Consider the following 19580-nt stretch of genomic DNA (forward strand, 5'->3'; position numbering starts at 1 on the left):
TTTTAACTTATTTCATTAAATAAAAATTTTAAAAATATAATAAATCAAATACATTTAAAAACATAAAACAAATATTAAAACAAGAAACAAATAAAAAAATGAGACTAAAACAATTCTTAAAATAATACACAAATTGAAAATATAATAAAAGTGGTTATATTAAAATTGAAAATAAAATATAAATATGATTAAAAATAAAAATATATATTTAGTATATAATTGGGACGGGCAGGGCTTGGGCAAAAAATTTTTACCAGAAGCCCGGTCCGTTTTCTAAACAGGCCTCGTTTTTTGCCTAAACTCATATTTCGGGCCTATATTTTTACCCGAACCTCCCATTTTTGGGGCAGGCCTTCGGGCTGGGCCAGGTAGCCCGGCCCATGTACACCTTTAATTCAAACATTGTATTGTTTTTTTTTTTTGAACTATGACATGGAACTTAGGTTTGAGGTTTATATTGCATGCATGACATTTAATTTGAATATAGGATATTGATCTATAAATATTAATTAATTATGCATGAGATTTAATTTGAATATAGGATATTGAAATATGGATATTAATTAATTATGCATGAAATTTTGGTCTTTATTAAAAATATGAATAGATATCACTTTTTGCTACTAGATTATAGATAAATTTTGAATAATAAATAAATAGGAAAAAATTAATTAAGTTTTCAAAAGTGGTTACCGTTACAAGGAAGATGTTAAATTTAATTGGTTTTGTTAAACTCATGAGTTTCTTCTGAAAATAGGCTAAGTGTTCTTTTAAGATAAACTCCGATAACTTACCGGGTTATCTATGTGACCAATTTAATTTTTTAAATTTAGACTTAATGTCTAGGTGGGGTTGAGGATGTTACAAGTAGAATGTATGTTGCTGGTAGGATTTGTGATGGATTTGGTGAAATTTGGTAGAATAATAAAATATTTTTATGGAATTTGAGCTTTAGTTAAACTTTGTTAATTGAGTGTAAGTAATGGCGAAAGTTTAATCTTTCAAAATTTTATGAAATTACATGATAAAATTATAATTTAATTTTCTAAAAATTTATGATTGATCTTCGGTCTTCTAAAATATTTTTCTGTCTTCATCTTTATTTATTCAACTTTACATTGTGTAGCTAAAAGTTTAATTATATAGAAATTATAGCTCTTTGTAAATGAATTTTCTTTTATATTTTATAAGCTAAGGTATAAGAGAACGTGTATCTATGTTGGATAACTTCAATTAAATCAAAATACATAGACAAATCCAAATATGTTAGTACTTGAATCTAGAATTTAATGTAAAATATTAAAAATTCCATATAATAAAAATCAAAACTTAACATTCCATACAAAAATAATTATAATATTTTTTCTCAAATATACGAAATTATTCGACGTAGAATTGGAGTGAATCATTTGATTTAACCAAAACACTTAATAATTTGATTTCACTCTTGACCTTTTTCTTTTTGTTACTCAAATAAAGGATGGATGTTGTAAACTTTCTATTAATTTTATTTATGTAAAATTTATATATAATCAACTTTTAACTTAATACATCCAGTAAAATAAATAATTTAATTACCTTAAATTTAATTAGATCCATAAAATGGGTTAAAATCTTACATGTAAAGCTTCTGCTAAAGAATGATTTCATCCAGAAGCATTATTGTTTTTTTTTTTTTTTGTTATATCATTAAAATGCTACTATCAATATGTTGTTAGTTTTATCAATTGTATGGTCAGTTGCAACTCACTTTACAACTAGACACAGGGTTAATTATCTATTTTGTCTACATATTTTGATTTAACTATCGAAACTATTTTTGTGCATATTTTTAAGGATATTAAGCAACAATTGTTGAGATTATGATTGATGAAGAGATTGCATTAAACAATTCTATTAAAAGAGTCTTTGTAGAACCCCGAATTGTGATCTATTAGTCTTTGTTCACCTTCCTCGGCAATAACCAATAACCTGTGATCAAATCATTATTGTAACCCCCAAGGCAATCAAAGAAGTTAAAGTAAAGACGATTTCTTTTATCTTATGCCCTATTAAGAAGTCTAGTTGGGGCATAACTCTATTATTTCCATGACAATCATACTAGTTCAATTATACAAGTCAAATAATACATATATATATATTAGAGACTTGCTTATTGTTTTATATACGAGTGAAAAAGATTACTAATTTGTTCATTAAAGAAATTTGTTTTGAATACATATTGTTTTATAAATAAATTATTTTGACCATTTTATGACTAAGCTTTCAAGAAGATAGATTTAATAGAAAACTACGAGCAAGTGAAGCTTAAACTCTATACGACCAAATGAATAACCTATAGAAGGCATTCTAAACTCTTAAGTACAAATAAACCAACAACACATACGCATTCATAGCCATCAACCCTATAGTTTGGCCGGTCATATATGCCAAAGAGAATATGTTAAAAGAATGGGCCCTTTTGAGAAAGTCTTTATAGTCTTAAGATTTAGGGTTAAAATGGAAAATGGGTCAACTATTTGGATTAAAATAATGTAAATTAATAAGTGAAAAAGGTTGATTTTTTATTTCCATCTAGAAATTACCCACAACGTGGATCATATTTCATTCCAACATTGACTGGACCCTTTCAATTTCATTATGTTTAAATAAATTTGATAGTTTTTGGATCGTCTTGAATATATAAAAGGTTGATTTTTGTTTTTAATCTAGAAAGCATCCGCAAAATGGATCATACTTCTTTCCAATATATGCATCATATTTATCATTATTAAAATGTTTATATTTACTCATATGAGACAAATTACACAAAACACCATATTTTCATTTTATTTATTTTCTCTACATCTAGAATGTTTCTTATTTTTATTTTAGGGTTAAATCATTATTATATATATATATATATATATATATATATATCTCATTTTAAGTTCAATTTTATCTTGGGATCATATTATTTTTATCTCTGAATTTAACAATTAGATCCATTTTGATACTTATATTTTTTTTATCCATTTTGGTACTTAAACTTGACAACTAAATTCATTTTGATCCCTAAACTTGCAAAATATAATTTTAAGTGATGACATGGTACAATTTTAAAATGTCACATACAGTATTCTAATAACAGGACCAGTGGTTGATCCGGTCAAACCATTGGTTCCCTATTCAATCGTTTGATTGATTCAACTTCTAGACTAACAATAATTAAAATTTGATTTTTCTAGAAAATTTATTAAATCGGTTCAACCTGTTCAACTATTGATTTTTTGTTCAATTTTTTTATTTTTATCGATTTTTGAGCAATTTTTTATTCAACCAGTTCAATACTTTTGTTGGACCAGTAAATTAGTCAATTTTCAATCCTACAAATCAATCCAGTCATGTTCCAAAAACATTGATCACACCATCAAAGCTTGATTGAATCTAAGTTTAGGGATCAAAAAAGATCTAGTTGTCAAGTTTAAGTCCCAAAGTGAACCAAAAATAATACATATACCAAAGTGGACCTAATTGCCAAATTTTAGGGCCTAATATTATATTATTCCTTTTATTTTTAAAATAAAATATAAGAACTTGTATTATATTATTAACCTTATATTTGAAAATAAAAATTTCCACTAAAGCTTAAATATGTTGAAGACAACTATGTGATTTACATTAATTTTTTTCTCATTCATAAATATTACTTGAGAGATTAATTTGATTAATCTATAATGAAATCTTTAAAATTCCTATATTCTTTCAAAAGAAAATTCCTATAGTTAGTAATGTAGATCAAGAAATAGATATAGAAATGAGAATTATTATACTATATTTTTGTTATATGTAACCAGTTATATATATATATATATATATATATATATATATATAAATTTAGTAGAATTGATTTAAATCACTCTAAATAATATATTTTGATGTAATTAATTTTAGGGTTTGATTAAGTCTTAATTGATTTGCATCAGTATTGTTATTAATGTAGGAGGACATGGATTTAAGCACAATACAATGTGTTTCTCCTTCTATATAATGATTGAAGAAGAATATTTAGTTTTAGACATTATATAAAAAAGTTAAAGATTTTAATTAAGTATAGGAATATCATAAGACTGAATTAGTCTTACATTAAAATAAATAATCCAAATTTATTTAAATTTATTAAAGTTTTAATTATTTTAAAAAAGGTAGATTTCCTTTCACCAATCATCATGTTGAATTTTTCCCGTTGAAAATTTCAATTTCGTCCAATAAATCACTCATCCAGATAAACTCCTAACAATATATATATATATATATATATATATATATATATAGATATTCCTTGTTGTTTTGGTTCGATCTTTTATTGTCCTCGTTAATCTTCTCGAAAAAAATATTGTTTGGAAATTAAATATTTTATTTCTAAATATTTGTTCGAAGGGATTAAGATTTTTGTATTATATATAATAATCATAAATAGAAAAGTACTAGATATTAACATTACAATTCTGTGAGCTATTTGCTCAAACTCAAAAGTTAGCTTAAAATCTTAAAAAGTTGAAAAAATATTTAAGAACTGAAAAATGAATTTAGTCAAAAAAAAATCTATTGAAAATATGAATAGAGCTTGAATTTCAATATCAAAGTTTGAGTCTAATTTAGACCAAAGTCATTAATTTTATATATTATATAATTAATATCATAAGAAAAATTAAATGTAAAAATTGAAAATTATATTAAGTTTAAAATTTTAATAAAAAATAGTGTTAGTAAAGGATATATAATTAATAAATATTAAACAAAAATAATTATATTTAAAAATATAAAAAAAAATATGAGCTGACCTAAGCGAACTTGATTAGTCATTTACAAATATGGATGGACTTGAATAATATTTAAAACTCATATTTCAAATTAGACCGGACATGAATAACTATGTATGATATTGATACCACGCATAAGCCTAACTTAAACCAGCACATAAACAGCTCTGTTTAGCACCCTCCATTTCATTCTCTCTAGCTACTTTTTTCTTGTGCTTAAAAATCAGATTATATTTCATATCCGAATATCATCATGCAACATGATGAACCAATGTTGATTAAGCAACAAAAGAGCATCAACTTTGAAATCAAATTCATGCAGGCATTTAAATAAAATAACCTCATCGTTAGCTAATAATTCTACTTAATTCTAGTTAGGGGTGAGCGTTCCATCGAATCGAATGAAAAATTTCGAGTTAATCGAGTTGACGAATCATATTTTATCATCCTAATTTGATTTGAAATTTTCTCGAATCGAGTCGAGTGAGATGAAATTCGAATCGAATCGAATCGAATATATTTGTTCGAGTTAAATTTTAAAAAATAATTTTAGGTCCTTGTAACCACTGTCACCCATCGTAATAAAATTTGTCCACCTTAACAAAAAATTTTATTAACTTTCATCACCTCATAATTTATTTATTAATTTTTATATACACTATGTATTTTGAAATTAAAAATATATTAAATGTAAAAATTTGATTTTTAATAAAAGTTATTTCAAAGATAAAATGTGAAATTGATACCAATATAAAATTTTAACATGAATATTTAATGGCATAATTAATAATTCAATTTTAATATAAATATTCAATATGGCTAAACAATTTAATAATATAAATAATATAAAATGTGAAAATTAATTTAATAATATAAATAGAGATATAAATAAAATTATTATTATTTATGTTTAGTGTTTTTTTTAGATAATTTTAAATTTTTATTTGAGAGTAATGGGTGAGAAATAAAAGTTTAAGGGAAAAATAAAAAATTTTGGGCAATAAAAGTTTGAGAGAAAGTAAATAGGGGAGTAAAATTTTGGAGGGAAAATATTAAAAAAAAATTGGGGGGGATTAGTTTGGGGTAGATGAGAGGTGGGATGTGAAGGAAGTAAAAATTTTAGGGGGAAAGTGGGAGGGAGTAAAAATTTTGGGAGAAAATAAAAAGTTTTAAGGGTTTTTAGGAGTAAAATTTTGAGAAAAAGTAAATGGAAGAGTAAAATTTTGGTGGAAAATGGATTTTGGGTAGATTAGGGGGTTGGGACGGAAGGGAAGTAAAAGTTTTGGGGGGAAAGTGAGAAGGGGTAAAAGTTTTGAAAGAAAGTAAAAAGGTTTGAGAGTTTGGGTAAAAATGTAAAATATTATAGTTTGATATTCAAATTATTCGAATTATTCGAGTTATTCGAATTCAAAAACTCAACTCGATTCGAACTCGAAATTCGAAATTCGAAAAAAAATTCAAGTTGAGTCGAATAACTCGATTAACTCGAATAATTCAATTGGTTTAACTCGAAATTCGAATTTTTATTTTATTTTTTTCGAGTCAAATCGAGTTTTGCTCACCCCTAATTCTAGTAATTTAAATAACTACAGTATTTAGTTAAAGTTTGTTAGGATCAGTTAGTTAAGATATATATTGTTAGCTGATAAATCCATATATGAATTTTAAACTATTGTTAGCCGGTTATCTTTTCTTTTCTTTTCTTTTTTTAAGTTGGTTTTTTCAATAAAAAGAATTTGTTTCTCTACATCCAATTTATTTATATGGTATCAAATTTCTTTTTTTAAGAGTGGGTAGTTTAATATTTGGTTTATTCGAATTTGAAAACTCAATTCGATTCAAACTTGAAATTCAAAAAAAAAATTCGAGTTGAATCGATTAATTTGATTAACTCGATTCGAATAATTCGAAATTCAAATTTTTTTCGATTGTTTTGAGTCAAATCGAATTTTGCTCACCCCTACATGCCGGGGTTGATCACTGACTTCATCTCTTTCCTCTGTGGTTGACTGCGGTCGTGTCTTAATCGCCCATTGTGGATCCCTTTGGTTTAATCCTTGGCTTTTAAGTAACCATTCTCGAGCAGGATAAGCTAGTTATAGTGGAAAAGGACACCTACGACCACCAACTCCAAGAATTTAGACTTAAGATTTGGCGAAACCTGACTCTAGCCAATAATCACTTTTGTGTGGGACTATCTTCTGCTAGATCATCACTTCCCAACGACGAATACCATGCCGTTTTGTCTCTTGGATTCGCCAACCTCTGATGCAGAAAGCCAACGAACTGACTATGCAACCTTCCCAAAACGTACAAAGCGACCGTTCCTTGCACAAGTTGAAAAGATCACCTATTAAGGGACATGGACGGAAGCGTCAGCCCCGTAATACGGAGAAGCAATGAATACCCTGTTGAGAAGGCTAAGCGCAGATTCTAAGCCTCATAAACCTTTTTGAGGAATTTCGACAACCTTTGGCTAGATTGGTTTAGTGGCTCATGATTTTTGAGAAAGAAATAAATATATTAGAAATGAGATTTTTATTGAAGAAAATATGGAGAGAACAAAAAACAAACTTTTTAGGTGAAGAGGTGCTTACAGAAAAAAGAGTTGTCAAATATGTGTCACTCCATCCCCTATTTATAGTACTAGAAAACCTAGCCTATTCCTAATTAAATTCTCAAAGATAAATAAAAATAAATAAAGATAATTAAAGATAAATGAAAATAAATCCTAAAATTAAATCTAAGTAAAAATCATTAATAATTATCCTAATATAATTGAAACTAAAATAGAGTCTTATGCTATAAAATCTCTTCTTTTGTATTTTTGCTCCAAAAGTTTTCCATACTTTGCATTTTCGGCACCACTTCTCTCCTACTTCGTATGCTGGCCCAATTCATATTTAATTTCACGCTTTTTGCCCCCAAATTTCCTTTTATCTTCAATTAAGTCCCTACAAGACAAAGAACCCTAAAATAGCCCAAATTAGTAGGACATACTCAAAATAAACATGCAATTAGCACATAAAAATATGATGTTTCAGAGTATTATCAGTTTTTTTGTGTGTGTATGTGTGTGTGTTGTGATGCTTGTAACAAAAAAATGGCTTCGAAGCAAAAATAAATGAACCACACTGATCGGGAGGTTGCACGACAATCAGGTCCTCCGATGCAAATGGGGCAGATGTCGATCTCACTTCATCTCCATCTCCCGACCTAGGATTGATAGGCACTCGTTTTGGCTTTCTACGGCGATGTTGCCTACTCTTTGAAGCTGGCAATAGATATGACTTGTCATTATGTCTAAAGTAATCCATGTAATCTAAAGACGTCGCGAACTTTGGTGTAAGAAATGATTAACACGTTGGAAAAAAATCATACCTACACTCCCACATCTCGATATACTTTTTGTGGAATGTTGGCTAATATTCCTCGAGTCTCCTCCACAAGTCGATCTTGTATAGGTCATCGAGCTCTTGAGGTGGCGACAGAATACGTTGCATACACTTGAACTATCACATGACTTGATCACATTCGTGCATCTCGACCTTTGCAAAAACGACCAATGACACTTTGACATGCTAGATGTTGCAATTGGCCAAAATTCGATCGAGACATATTCTTGAATCCTCGGATCCGCATATGACATCCATACAAAATGCATTATGAATTTATAATTTTTAGAACCTGCGTAATATTTAATTTCAAGTGCTAGAATAAATATTATATAATTTTGAAATTCATAAACTAACCTCCTTTTCGATTTCTTAATCTAGTACTAGTCGAATATCCTCGAGCTCGATTGGTATATCGCTGTGTCTCGCGTTATTGTTCCACCTATTTAAATAATATATTATTTCAAAATTACAACAATGAAAAATAAAAACAGTAATGATTTTGTGGAATAAATTTTACCATATTACGAGTGCGAATTTAAGAGAGTTCCACTCGGGAATGTAAAAAATGATAGTCGATACCATGCCCACAATTGAAGAAACATGTAATTGCTGATTTTAGTTTTATTCGATATTGTTGCTCGATACAATTCTTAATACAATGTCACCAACATTACTGATCCTCAATTAAGTCGTCTCGATTCTTTCAAGTCAACTAGAAGTAGTAGCCACCTTAAATGTACCAGATTGCGAGATGAAGCATTAGCAAACCCCTAATCAACCACTCTTGAAGCCTCAATAGTTTGAAAGAACAATCCTAAATTTGTTCGACACATTTCTTAATAATTGCTCACATATTGTACTCCAATCGACACTACTAATAGACCCCATATCCACATCCCCATCAATTTCAACCTAATTTCTCAAATAATTTCTTTTTCAACATATTAACGAACTCTGTATACTAGACTAGATCATCTTTTCAACATTTTCATTTATTACCCCAAATTTTATGTATAATTGATTAAAAAAACTAACTATTAAAGTAAATTAAAGGTTTAAGATTTTGAAGTTGAGGATTTTCCTCAATTATTTAATTATTTTACTTGGTAAATAAAAATTGAGGTAGAAATTTTATTAAAATGTGAATGAAAGTACTATAATATGATTAGATTATTATTTTATCGGGAATATAAATTATTCACTAACATGAAACATCTAATTTCCAAATTAATATTCTGTCAAGTAGATATGCAGGAACCCCAAATCAATGGAGTGTCACCTTGGATTTTAACAACCAAAATCAGTTTGTATTTACGATTAACAATGCTTCTAAATGACAGCAACACCAAATTAAAACAAACATACATTAATCTTAATAGCGGCTACGCCTTGCCAATCTTGGTGAAGTCCTACTACTCCCACTCTGCGCCTCTGTTTTCTCCTTATCTCCTTCACTTTCCGGTTCATTGTTAACCTCCTCCACCATCTTCTTCACATCGCTACCTATCCCATCGCTAAAGTTCCTCTCTTTTGCTCACCAAGCCGCTATTCTTCGCCACTCGCTCAAAATCATCGCCCAGTTTCCGCACCGCACCGTTCCTCAATACCCTCTTCTTTTTTCTCTTCGCCACCGTTACTTCTTCATCATCATCGCCTTTGTTTTCATCCTCTGTGTCGTCGTCATCGTTAAGATCCAAGAACCTCCTCCTTTTAACCGCCACGGGAGCAGGAGGGGGAGATACGTCTTCGTCATCTTCATCGTCCCTTAAGCTTTTCTTAAGGTTAAGACCCCTGTCGGGGGTGTCCTTGAGGAGCTTCTTGCGCTGAGCTTTAAGCCTTTTGACGTTGCCTTCTATGCGACCTTGGAGACGAAGGCGCTTGAAACTGAGACCACCCATGGACCAATGGGCTTCATCGGCCCATGAGAGCAGCGGATCAAGGACTGGAACAGGAGGATCCACGCGTCCGGGGTTGAACTTGGTGTCGGTGTAGATGCGAGGCCGTGGAAGACTGCTTCCGTAGAACTTGCCAGGACCGAGAGAAACCACCATTGTTTGACGCTTAGTAGTAGTCTGAGACCCTTTCGGGAATTTCGATAAACAGTTTAGTGAGATCGAAGAAAGGGGGGTTTGGATGGTGTGTGTGACAGAGGTGTGGTGGGCTTTTGTATTTGAAGCTTTAGAGGGGAGTTTAAGGTAAGCGTGGCGGGTGAATTTAGCGGGAAAGCTATGGTTTGGAGATTGGCGCCCAAATTTGGCGCCATCCTTGGCTGGCAATCAAGGTGTTTGGGGCTTTTGGCGGGTAATGATCTATAATGCTAAAATGGAAATAAATATTTCACGTCTCAATTACTTGTAGAGATAAGTAAAAGACAAACCTTTTGTCTCAACATTTTTCATTTCTCCATTTCAACTTTTGTTCAATTTAGTATGAATTTTCGTGTTGTTGTAAAAAAAAGAAGAAGTATTTTGATAAATGAATTTATAACCTATTAAAGTAAAAAAATTATTTAAATAATCATTAAATTCATTAATATTATGAAATTTCAATAAAAATATAAAATAATTATTTATAATTCGTTATTAATATTTTGATATATAAAATATAATATTTGAATATTTTTAAGCAATTAGCATTAATTATTTGTAAAATATAATTTGAATATGTAAACAATATTTTAAATATTAAAATATAATCATTACAAATTTATATATATGATTTATATATTTAGAATAAATTTCAATAAAAAATAATTTTATATCCAATTTAAATATCACGTAAAATTATAAATAAGAATTAAAAATGTTTGACTTCAAAAATACTTTTCCCATTTTTCTAAACGCAAGAAATTAGAAAAAGTGCTTTTGCATTTGGATTTAAAAGCATTTTTTAGCGCCCATTAGTCTAAGTTTAAATGGACCAATGATAAAAAGAGACTTGCTAATGCCAACTTTAAAGCATTTTATGATATCTTTTGTAGCATTGATCAACAAGAATTTAAGAGGATCTCTAAGTGCATTATTGTTAAAGAGGTATGAGACATTTGAAACAGCCCATAAATGTATTAGTACACTTAAACAATTCAAGATGCAAATGTTAACCACCAAATTCAAAACTCTAAAAATACAACATCCGGAAACCATCAATGAAATCTATATTATCCTATGTGATTTTCCTAATCAAACATTTACTCTTGGAGAATAATACTCCGGCTCTAAGTTAGTTAGAAAAGTCAATGGGGCAAAATTAAAGGTGAAAGGAGTATCACATTACAAGTAACACATGAAGTGACTGTTGGAAAAAAAATATAAACGCCATATATATAATAAGAATAATTACGTGCTATTATTTACTATCACAAAATATTAATTTAAATTAAAAGTGATCTAATTTAACTAAAGTTTATTGGGCTTCAATTATTAAATAAAGTAATACATGTAGATAATCTAGTAACTAATTTCTAATTGATGATGGACTGATTAGAAATTAAGATTAATGTAGAAAAAGTTACATATTAGGGTTATGATCCCAAATTGCATATAGTAACTTTTCTAACTTCTCATCTTCAAAAAAAAATAAAATTAAATAAGGATTCACTAAAATTTGGTGGTATACCTAAAAAGTCTCACTAACTCTTTGATTACGGACAAGAAAAGAGGAGAATTCAATTTATATAGAATGAATCTAAAATCAATCTACCCACGAGGATTAATTTGAAAAATCAAAATTACAAGGTTTCCAAATTTCATGATATTAATAGATTCAGGCATACTTTTGCATCTAATTTTGTATTTTATTATTAATAATTTGACATATCAGATATTAATTTATGGTTTTAAGTTTTATATAAAACTTTTACTATTCTTACAGTGGGCACTTCAGTCTTCATTTCAATTGAAGAGCTTCAAGAACAATTTGTTTTGCTTACCTAGACCTTTAATAAAACACTTAAGAACCAATCCTGGAGGTTTAAGAAGTTGGAAACCACCCAAAACATTCTCAAAAATAAATACAAAAGAGTGATAGTCAAATGCCATGAGTATCACGAATTTGGATGCACATTTAGGTTGAATATATTAATACTCTTAAAAAAAATTAATAATTGTTGGTGTAAGACTCAAATTTTGTCCAGGGCCAAATAAAATCACAACCCAAATACCAAAACTCAACAAAAACCTAAAATACCCTAAGCCTAAATACAACCCAAAATAAAAAATAAAAAAAATAAAAAAATGAAGAAAAAGAAAAAAATCTAATCTCTTCACCCTATGTGCCGCCCTAAGCGCCGCCCTAGTCCTCTTTTATCTACCACTTGAAAAAAGAAAAGATAGTAAATAATAATAAAAAATGTTGTAACAAGGCTATAAAAGCCATCATAAAACCAAATATAAAGTGGAATGAGGAATAAAAAAAAACATTATATTTTCACATAGAGATCAAAAATCCAAAGCAAAAAAAGGTTGATTTTAATTTCTTGTATTCCCTTTGTTCATTTTTCATTTTGTTATTTTATTTTATTTTCTTTATTTTATATATATATACATAATTTAATTGAATTACTTATTTGAATTCCCTTGCAAACATGTTTATATTTTTCCCTTTAAATCTATTTATGTATACCATTTATTTCCCAATTTTAAATTATACTTTGTTTATTTCAAACACTTGCCTATATTACTATTTTTTATATATAATGTTTATATTAAGTTTTATGCTTTATGTATCTTGTTAATTGTTGGTAAGTAAATCTTGTTTCAAATTATTTTGTATAATTATTGATTTATATTATATAGTATGTCATTCTTATATTCTTTTGTATATTCTTACATGGTTGCATTTATATAATTCATCTATGTTACAACTTGTTAATATGTACATTATTCGTTCTAAAATTTTTATTGGTACACATTACTATTGCTATGCACATAATATATATTATATACATATATACATTTTTGAATCTTGGTTTTAAATTATTTTGCATAACACTAACTTTAAATTTCCTCTTATAATACTTATTTTGAAGCTCATTTATATGTTAAACTTTATATACATTATGTATTATTTATTTTTATTTTTATTTATTTTACGATCTATTGTAAATTTTTTGCATGTATTATCTGTTTATGTATATATATATAATTTAGCTACTTTTAAATTGTTCATTCCAAGTTTATTTGTTTTAACATTTTCATTACCTTTTAAAATATTTTTCTTAAAATAGATTTTTATTTAACCATTAGTTAGAAACGTTAAATAGTGTATGTGGTAAGATTATTATCATTGGGCATGTTTCAATTTTCGTGTTTGTACTTTTCAAAAAATTTTATAATATATTATTAATATATGTTTTCCATATTTGTTACTTTGTTTTGCATCCCATGTATTATATTATGATTGAGATTGCCAACCTATTTGCTTGAAATCAACCTATTTGCTGAAATTATTCATTTCATTTTCTTTGCTTCAAATGAATCGAATAAATACGTTGCAAGTTTGTTTCCATAATCACTCCTTTTAAAAAAATAAAAAAATAAAATTTCAAGCGAGGTAATATTTCGTGTTTGGTAATTCGAGAAATTGTGCCCTAACGTGTTGGGTTTCGATTTTCTGTTTAACCAAATAAATATTCTCTCGAGATTTAAATCCATGTTTTTTTAAATTAAAAATAAGGCAATATTTGAATTTAGGAAATTCAAGAAAATAGTACCCTAACTTACTAGGTTTCAATTTTCTTGTTTAACCTAAATAACTAAATATCCTTTTGAAATTTCAAAAGCATGAGTTTTGGAAATTATAAAATGATCTTGTATCGAGGATTTGAAATGTTGTGTCCTATCGTCTTTGGGTTGCGCTTTTCATTTGTTCAAAACAATGAAGATCCTCTCGAATTTCACTCACGTTTTCTAAAACTCTTTAAAATGAAAGAAATGTTCGATGTTTGGCAATTCGGGGAATAGTGCTCTATCGTGTTGGGTTGCAATCTCTCGTTTGTTCAAAATAATCGAATGTTTTTTCGGAATTGCACTCATATCTTCCAAGGTGAGGCAATGGTCAATATTTGGAAATTCGAGGAATCGTGCCCTATTGAGCTGGGTATCGATTTTTCGTTGGACCAAATAGTTGGGCATCCTTTTGTTATTTTCGAATTATAAATTTTCGAACGTCGAAACAAGAAGATTTTTGGCAAAGGACTCGGGTTATTCAAATGTTATTAATAAGAACCACATTTCAAAAACATTTTAATTTTAGACAAAAGGACGATGATTTAATCGATTTGGTACCAATTTTGGGCGTAATGAGGTGTTAATCCTTCCTCATACGTAACAAACTCGAGCCTATTTTCTCATATTTTCGTAGACCAAAATCATTGTTTTAGTAAACCAAAATGTTTTATTAAAACAACCCAAATTTCTAGGTGATCCGATCACACCTAAACAATAAAAGATTGGTGGCGACTCCATTTTCGCTTTCCAAAAAGTCGATTCATCATTTTTAAATCGAAAAAAAAAACGAAAAAAATGGTTTCGACAGCTTGGCGACTCCACTGGGGACAATAAGAGAGTCAAGCCACAAAATAGATTATTTTCTGTCCTTTTGTTGAAAATTTAAAATTTGGTTTTTAATAGACGATCCTTTTACTTCATTCGTTTCGGTTCAAGTCCCATAGAATAATATTGCATGGCATTGCATGACCACTGTGGTCACACCTTCTAAGTTGGGAGTAAGAAACTATGCTTTCGTGAGGTTTTCACCTCCGCATGGGCTAGTGGATTGCTTCCGGGGTATATCCGTACCTATGATTTCGTGAGATTTTCATCTCCGCATGGTCACAGGGAAATGTATCCCCCCGAGTCGAACTCGATCTATATGAGCCTATAATGGGTGAGGATTGAGGAATCTGCTGGTTCGGGTGCCTTATCTCTAGAACTAAACCGCATATAGTGAACCTTAGGAACCATCATTGGGTAAAGCCGCGTCGAGCCTTAGTACTTACCCGTATATGCGTCATAATAGCTATTATTGACACTAACCGATGTTTTGTTTTGTTTTGTATTTTTTGCATAACATTGCATACTAAAGGAGGCGTTAATCCGTATTCAATTACTAAGTTAGAAAATTTGACATGGAGAATGAATTTCTTAGTAAAGTCGAGGATAATGCGACCGTTCGTACATGGTCGGAGAGGCTGCAATCGGAGAGAGAGGATAGCTTGGTAGAAGGGTATGTATCGGAGCTGCAAGATTTCACTCGCATCAATGTAGTACAGAACGAGCTGCAAGAGTTGAGAGACATTTGGGCTAGTTGGAATAAAGGAATCAAGCAATTGTTTTACCAAAATTATGGTGACGTATCCTACCTGCTAGACATTAGAGTGGATAAGAATTTGTTCCGAGCCTTGGTACAGTTTTGGAATTCTGCGTACAAGTGTTTCACTTTTGGAGAAACAGATTTGGTACCTACCATGGAGGAATACACTACTTTGCTCAGGTGTCCCAAAATTTAGGTCTGGAAAACTTATGCTCGGGTTTTTAGTAGTCAGACTTTCATGAAGAAACCGATAAGCATTTCTGGGATGAGCGAGCTTTAGGTCACTACTCGGATTCAGCAAAAAGGAGATAGCAAATGTATCCCTTGGGAGAATTTGTGAGATTTGATCTTGACACATCCGGATGAAAGATAGAGGGTTGATATATTTGCCTTAAGCATCTACGGATTAGTGATATTTCCTAAGGCTTTGAGACACGTGGATGAGGCAGTCATTGACTTGTTTGATCGCCTTGAAAAGGGAATCACACTGGTACCGGCAATATTGGCAGAAACGTTCAGATCTTTGAGCTCATGTCGGAAGACAGGCAAGGGACGATTCATTGGATGTGCACAATTATTGATGGCATGGTTTCACAGGCACTTTTGGAAGGTAGACAAAATTTCCTATCAAGTCTTCTCTGAGGGTTATTTACCGTTAAAAGAAGAAGCAGCTATACAGAGGAGAGAGGATATCTCAGAGGAGAAGTGGATGGACATTCTTCAGAACCTCAAGGAGGGGGATATCGAGTGGAGAGCTTATTGGATGGTTCCTGACGATATCATGTACCGATGTGGTAACTTCGATTGGGTGCCATTGTTAGGAATTTGGGGGGCTACCGGGTATACTCCACTGTTAGCCTTGAGGCAATATAAGTCGAGGCAGCTTGTACCCATGACCTATGGGCTTGCTCAGAGTGAATTCTCATTTAAAGGTGCTCATTATGAGAAGAGAGTTCGGGAGTTATCGGATGCTTGGAAGCAAACTTGTTGGATGAAGAGGTTAGCTATCGGTTCCTTGGTAACGCTCGAGTATAGCGAGTGGTTTAAGAAAAGGATTAATGATAATATTCCTAGGCCCAACTTAGAGAATGCTTGACCTATCAGGGAACAATTACATGCCGCCCCATCAAAATTGGAAATATAAGGCAAGATTTTGAGAAGAAGAATTCGAAGCTCGGGAAGAAGATCGAACAGTTAGAAGAAGAGAAGATGCATCTAAGGTTAGATGCTGATGCTCAGAGGTTAGAGGCTGAGAAATGGAGAAAAGGAAAAACTAAGGCCGAAGAAGACCTAAATAGCTTGAAGACAGACTACAAGAAGCTGCGCCTATTTATGATGACTGTGGGTTTAGGTAAGACTTCTGAACAATGGTGCCACGAAATTCAAGAAGAAAAAGCCAATACCGATCGGTGGGAAAGAAAATTTCGAGAAGCTCAATCACGAAACAAAGATTTGGAGAAAAGCCTATCGGTAAGCAGAAATGAGCAAGGGGAATTAAGTGCTAGAGTGGCAGAACTCGAGAAGTCTCTGCATCAGTATTGAAACCGCAACACCGCAATAGAGTTGAGGGCAAGCTTGAGTAAGATAGAAGAAATGAAAGGAATGATAGAAGAGTTAGAAGCGTCACTGTAGAACTGCGAGATGCGGATCCAGTTTTTCGAGGCAAACGAGGATCGTTGGAAAGAGCAGCTTCACCATGCGCAAGAGCAAGTCAGAAACAGAGATTACCTTATGGGGGAAGCCATAACCCAGATTCGGGAAGTAGCAGACTACTTGCAAACTTTAGCGGTTCAGACGGACACACTGAGCGTGAAGTATGAGTTGGAGTCAGACCGCGGACAAGAGCTGGCCTCGTTGCTTAGAAAAATTAGGACTTTAAGTGTTAGAGCGAGATGTTATCTGTAACTCGACCTTATGTAAAAGATTTTATTTTCAAAGTGAAATTTTCTAAGGGCAATTGAATCAAAATTGATGCCTCCTTTGCATTCATACATTTGCATTACATCATATCATTAAGGCCATAAGAGTTTTCTAATTAATTAAAAATTATTTCAGTAACCTGGAAACCAACAAAAACCAACCAACCATGCATCCCTACGGTACAATAAAAAAAATCAATGGATAAGAAACTCGAGAAATTGGAGCAAATGCAAAAGGACATGCAAGAACAAATACAGTCCCAGATAGAAGAGCAGCTAGCCAAAATTCAGCGAGAGATGAAGGAGCAAATGATGGAGTCTCAGAGAGAGATGATGTCTCAGTTATCCAAATTACTGTTGAGAGGAATAGATAAGGGAAAGGGCTCCATGGACCAAGTTGAGGAAATCAATGAAGATCTCCAATACCCCCCTGGCTTTACTCCAATGCATATACCGATGAAGCCCTAGATTAACCTACAAAAACCATCGGTTACAATCATGTCCCAGCAAGTTCAGGCCGGAGCTTCAATTCCGATGAACTTCCAAACCGGCTCAGGCTCTAACTTTGTCAACAACCCAAACTATCCGCCTGTTCCCGACTTGGATGACGTGGCTGAAGAAGAAAAAGTAAGGATGGATTCGCAAAAATAATTAGAAGAACGGTGTAGATGGCTTGAAGAGAAATTCAAAGCCATGGAGAGCGCGGATCATCATCAAGAGATTGATGCCAAGGATCTGAGCCTGGTCCCAAATTTAGTCCTCCCCCCTAAATTCAAAATGCCTGAATTCGAGAAATACAATGGAACAAGTTGCCCTGAAGCCCACATCACCATGTTTTGCAGGCAAATGACGGGATATGTTAACAATGCCCAGCTACTAATCCACTGCTTTCAAGATAGTCTGGTTGGAGCGGCGTCTAAGTGGTACAACCAACTGAGTCGAGCCAAGATTAACTCATGGAAAGACTTGGATCAGGCCTTTATGAAGTAATACAATCATGTGACGGACATGACCCCCGACAGGATCACTCTCCAGAATATGGAAAAAAAGTCAAATGAAAGTTTCAGACAGTATGCACAAAGGTGGAGAGAGGTGGCCATACAAGTTCAGCCGCCACTTCTAGAAAAAGAGACAACAATGCTCTTTATTAACACCTTGAAAGCCCATTTTATCACTCATATGTTGGGAAGCGTCACCAAGAGCTTCTCTGACATAGTGATGACGGGAGAAATGATCGAAAATGCTGTAAGGAGCGGCAAGATAGAATTGGGAGAGAGTGCTAAGAAGTCAGTCCCGAGGAAAAGGGATAATGAAGTGAACAACACGAGTACATTCAACAAGGCGGCCCAAATCATTTTAGTAAATCAACCCAAAATGGTGACCACCAATCAACAAAGCCCTGAATCCAATGCAAGGAAGAACACAGAAAGGCCACATTTCACCCCTATACCTATGACGTATAGGGAGTTGTACCAGAACCTGTTCAACGCCCATATGGTATCCCCTTTCTACCTGGAGCCACTGCAGGCCTCGTATCCCAAATGGTATGACACAAACGCCCAATGTGAATACCACGCGGGAATTACCGGGCATTCAATCGAAAATTGCACTGCATTCAAGAAAGTGGTCGAAAGACTCATTAAGGTGGGAATCGTGAGATTTGATGAATCAGCCATGCCCAATGTAGTAGGAAACCCAATCCCCAATCACACCGACTAATGAGTGAACGGGATAAGTAAAGGTAAAAACAAGAAGATTAAGTGTGAGGTTGCGAAAGTCAGGACTCCGTTGAGACAAGTGTGGAGGGAGATGGTCATGAGAGGTTTGATCGCGTTGGATTTGGGAAGAGAATCCAAAGAAGAGAGGAACTACTGCGAGTTCCACAATGAGGTGGGGCATGAAATCCAATAGTGTGTGGAGTTCAGGGCCCTAGTGCAGAACATGATGAACAATAAGGAAATGAAATTCTATGAAGAGACTAAAAACCCCGTAGAGGGAGACATATGTGCGTCGGAGGGAGAGTCGACGGTATAAAATCAAACAGTTAACTACCCTGTGGTTATCATATCGAGACCCAAAAATAATTAAGCTAGAGTTCAACTACCACCAAAGGTCATAATCCAGATACCTGCAGTCTTCCCTTACAAAGA

General features: G+C 32.0%; 1 protein-coding gene and 1 long non-coding RNA gene across 2 annotated transcripts; both read right to left on the reverse strand.

Annotated features, from left to right (window-relative positions):
* Window positions 1-7355: 7355 nt before the first annotated feature.
* LOC108460020 (uncharacterized) lies at window positions 7356-8615 on the reverse strand. The gene is made up of 3 exons (XR_008281882.1): window positions 8555-8615; window positions 8184-8489; window positions 7356-8076 (listed from the first exon to the last, which is right to left on the reverse strand). It is a non-coding gene; the product is annotated as an uncharacterized LOC108460020 (long non-coding RNA).
* An 870-nt stretch (window positions 8616-9485) lies between these two features.
* On the reverse strand, window positions 9486-10376 carry LOC108458277 (uncharacterized). The gene has a single exon (XM_017757613.2). It carries the CDS (start codon window positions 10249-10251, stop codon window positions 9715-9717), a length of 537 nt encoding a protein of 178 aa, XP_017613102.1. The 5' UTR covers window positions 10252-10376; the 3' UTR covers window positions 9486-9714.
* Between the last annotated feature and the right edge of the window lie 9204 nt (window positions 10377-19580).

This window comes from Gossypium arboreum, chromosome 4, assembly GCF_025698485.1.
Source record: "Gossypium arboreum isolate Shixiya-1 chromosome 4, ASM2569848v2, whole genome shotgun sequence".
Taxonomy (NCBI): domain Eukaryota; kingdom Viridiplantae; phylum Streptophyta; class Magnoliopsida; order Malvales; family Malvaceae; genus Gossypium; species Gossypium arboreum.

What these genes read in the sequence shown, in the direction of transcription:
- LOC108458277 (XM_017757613.2), bottom strand. Translation starts at nt 10,251, where the DNA reads ATGGTGGTTTCTCTCGGTCCTGGCAAGTTCTACGGAAGCAGTCTTCCA.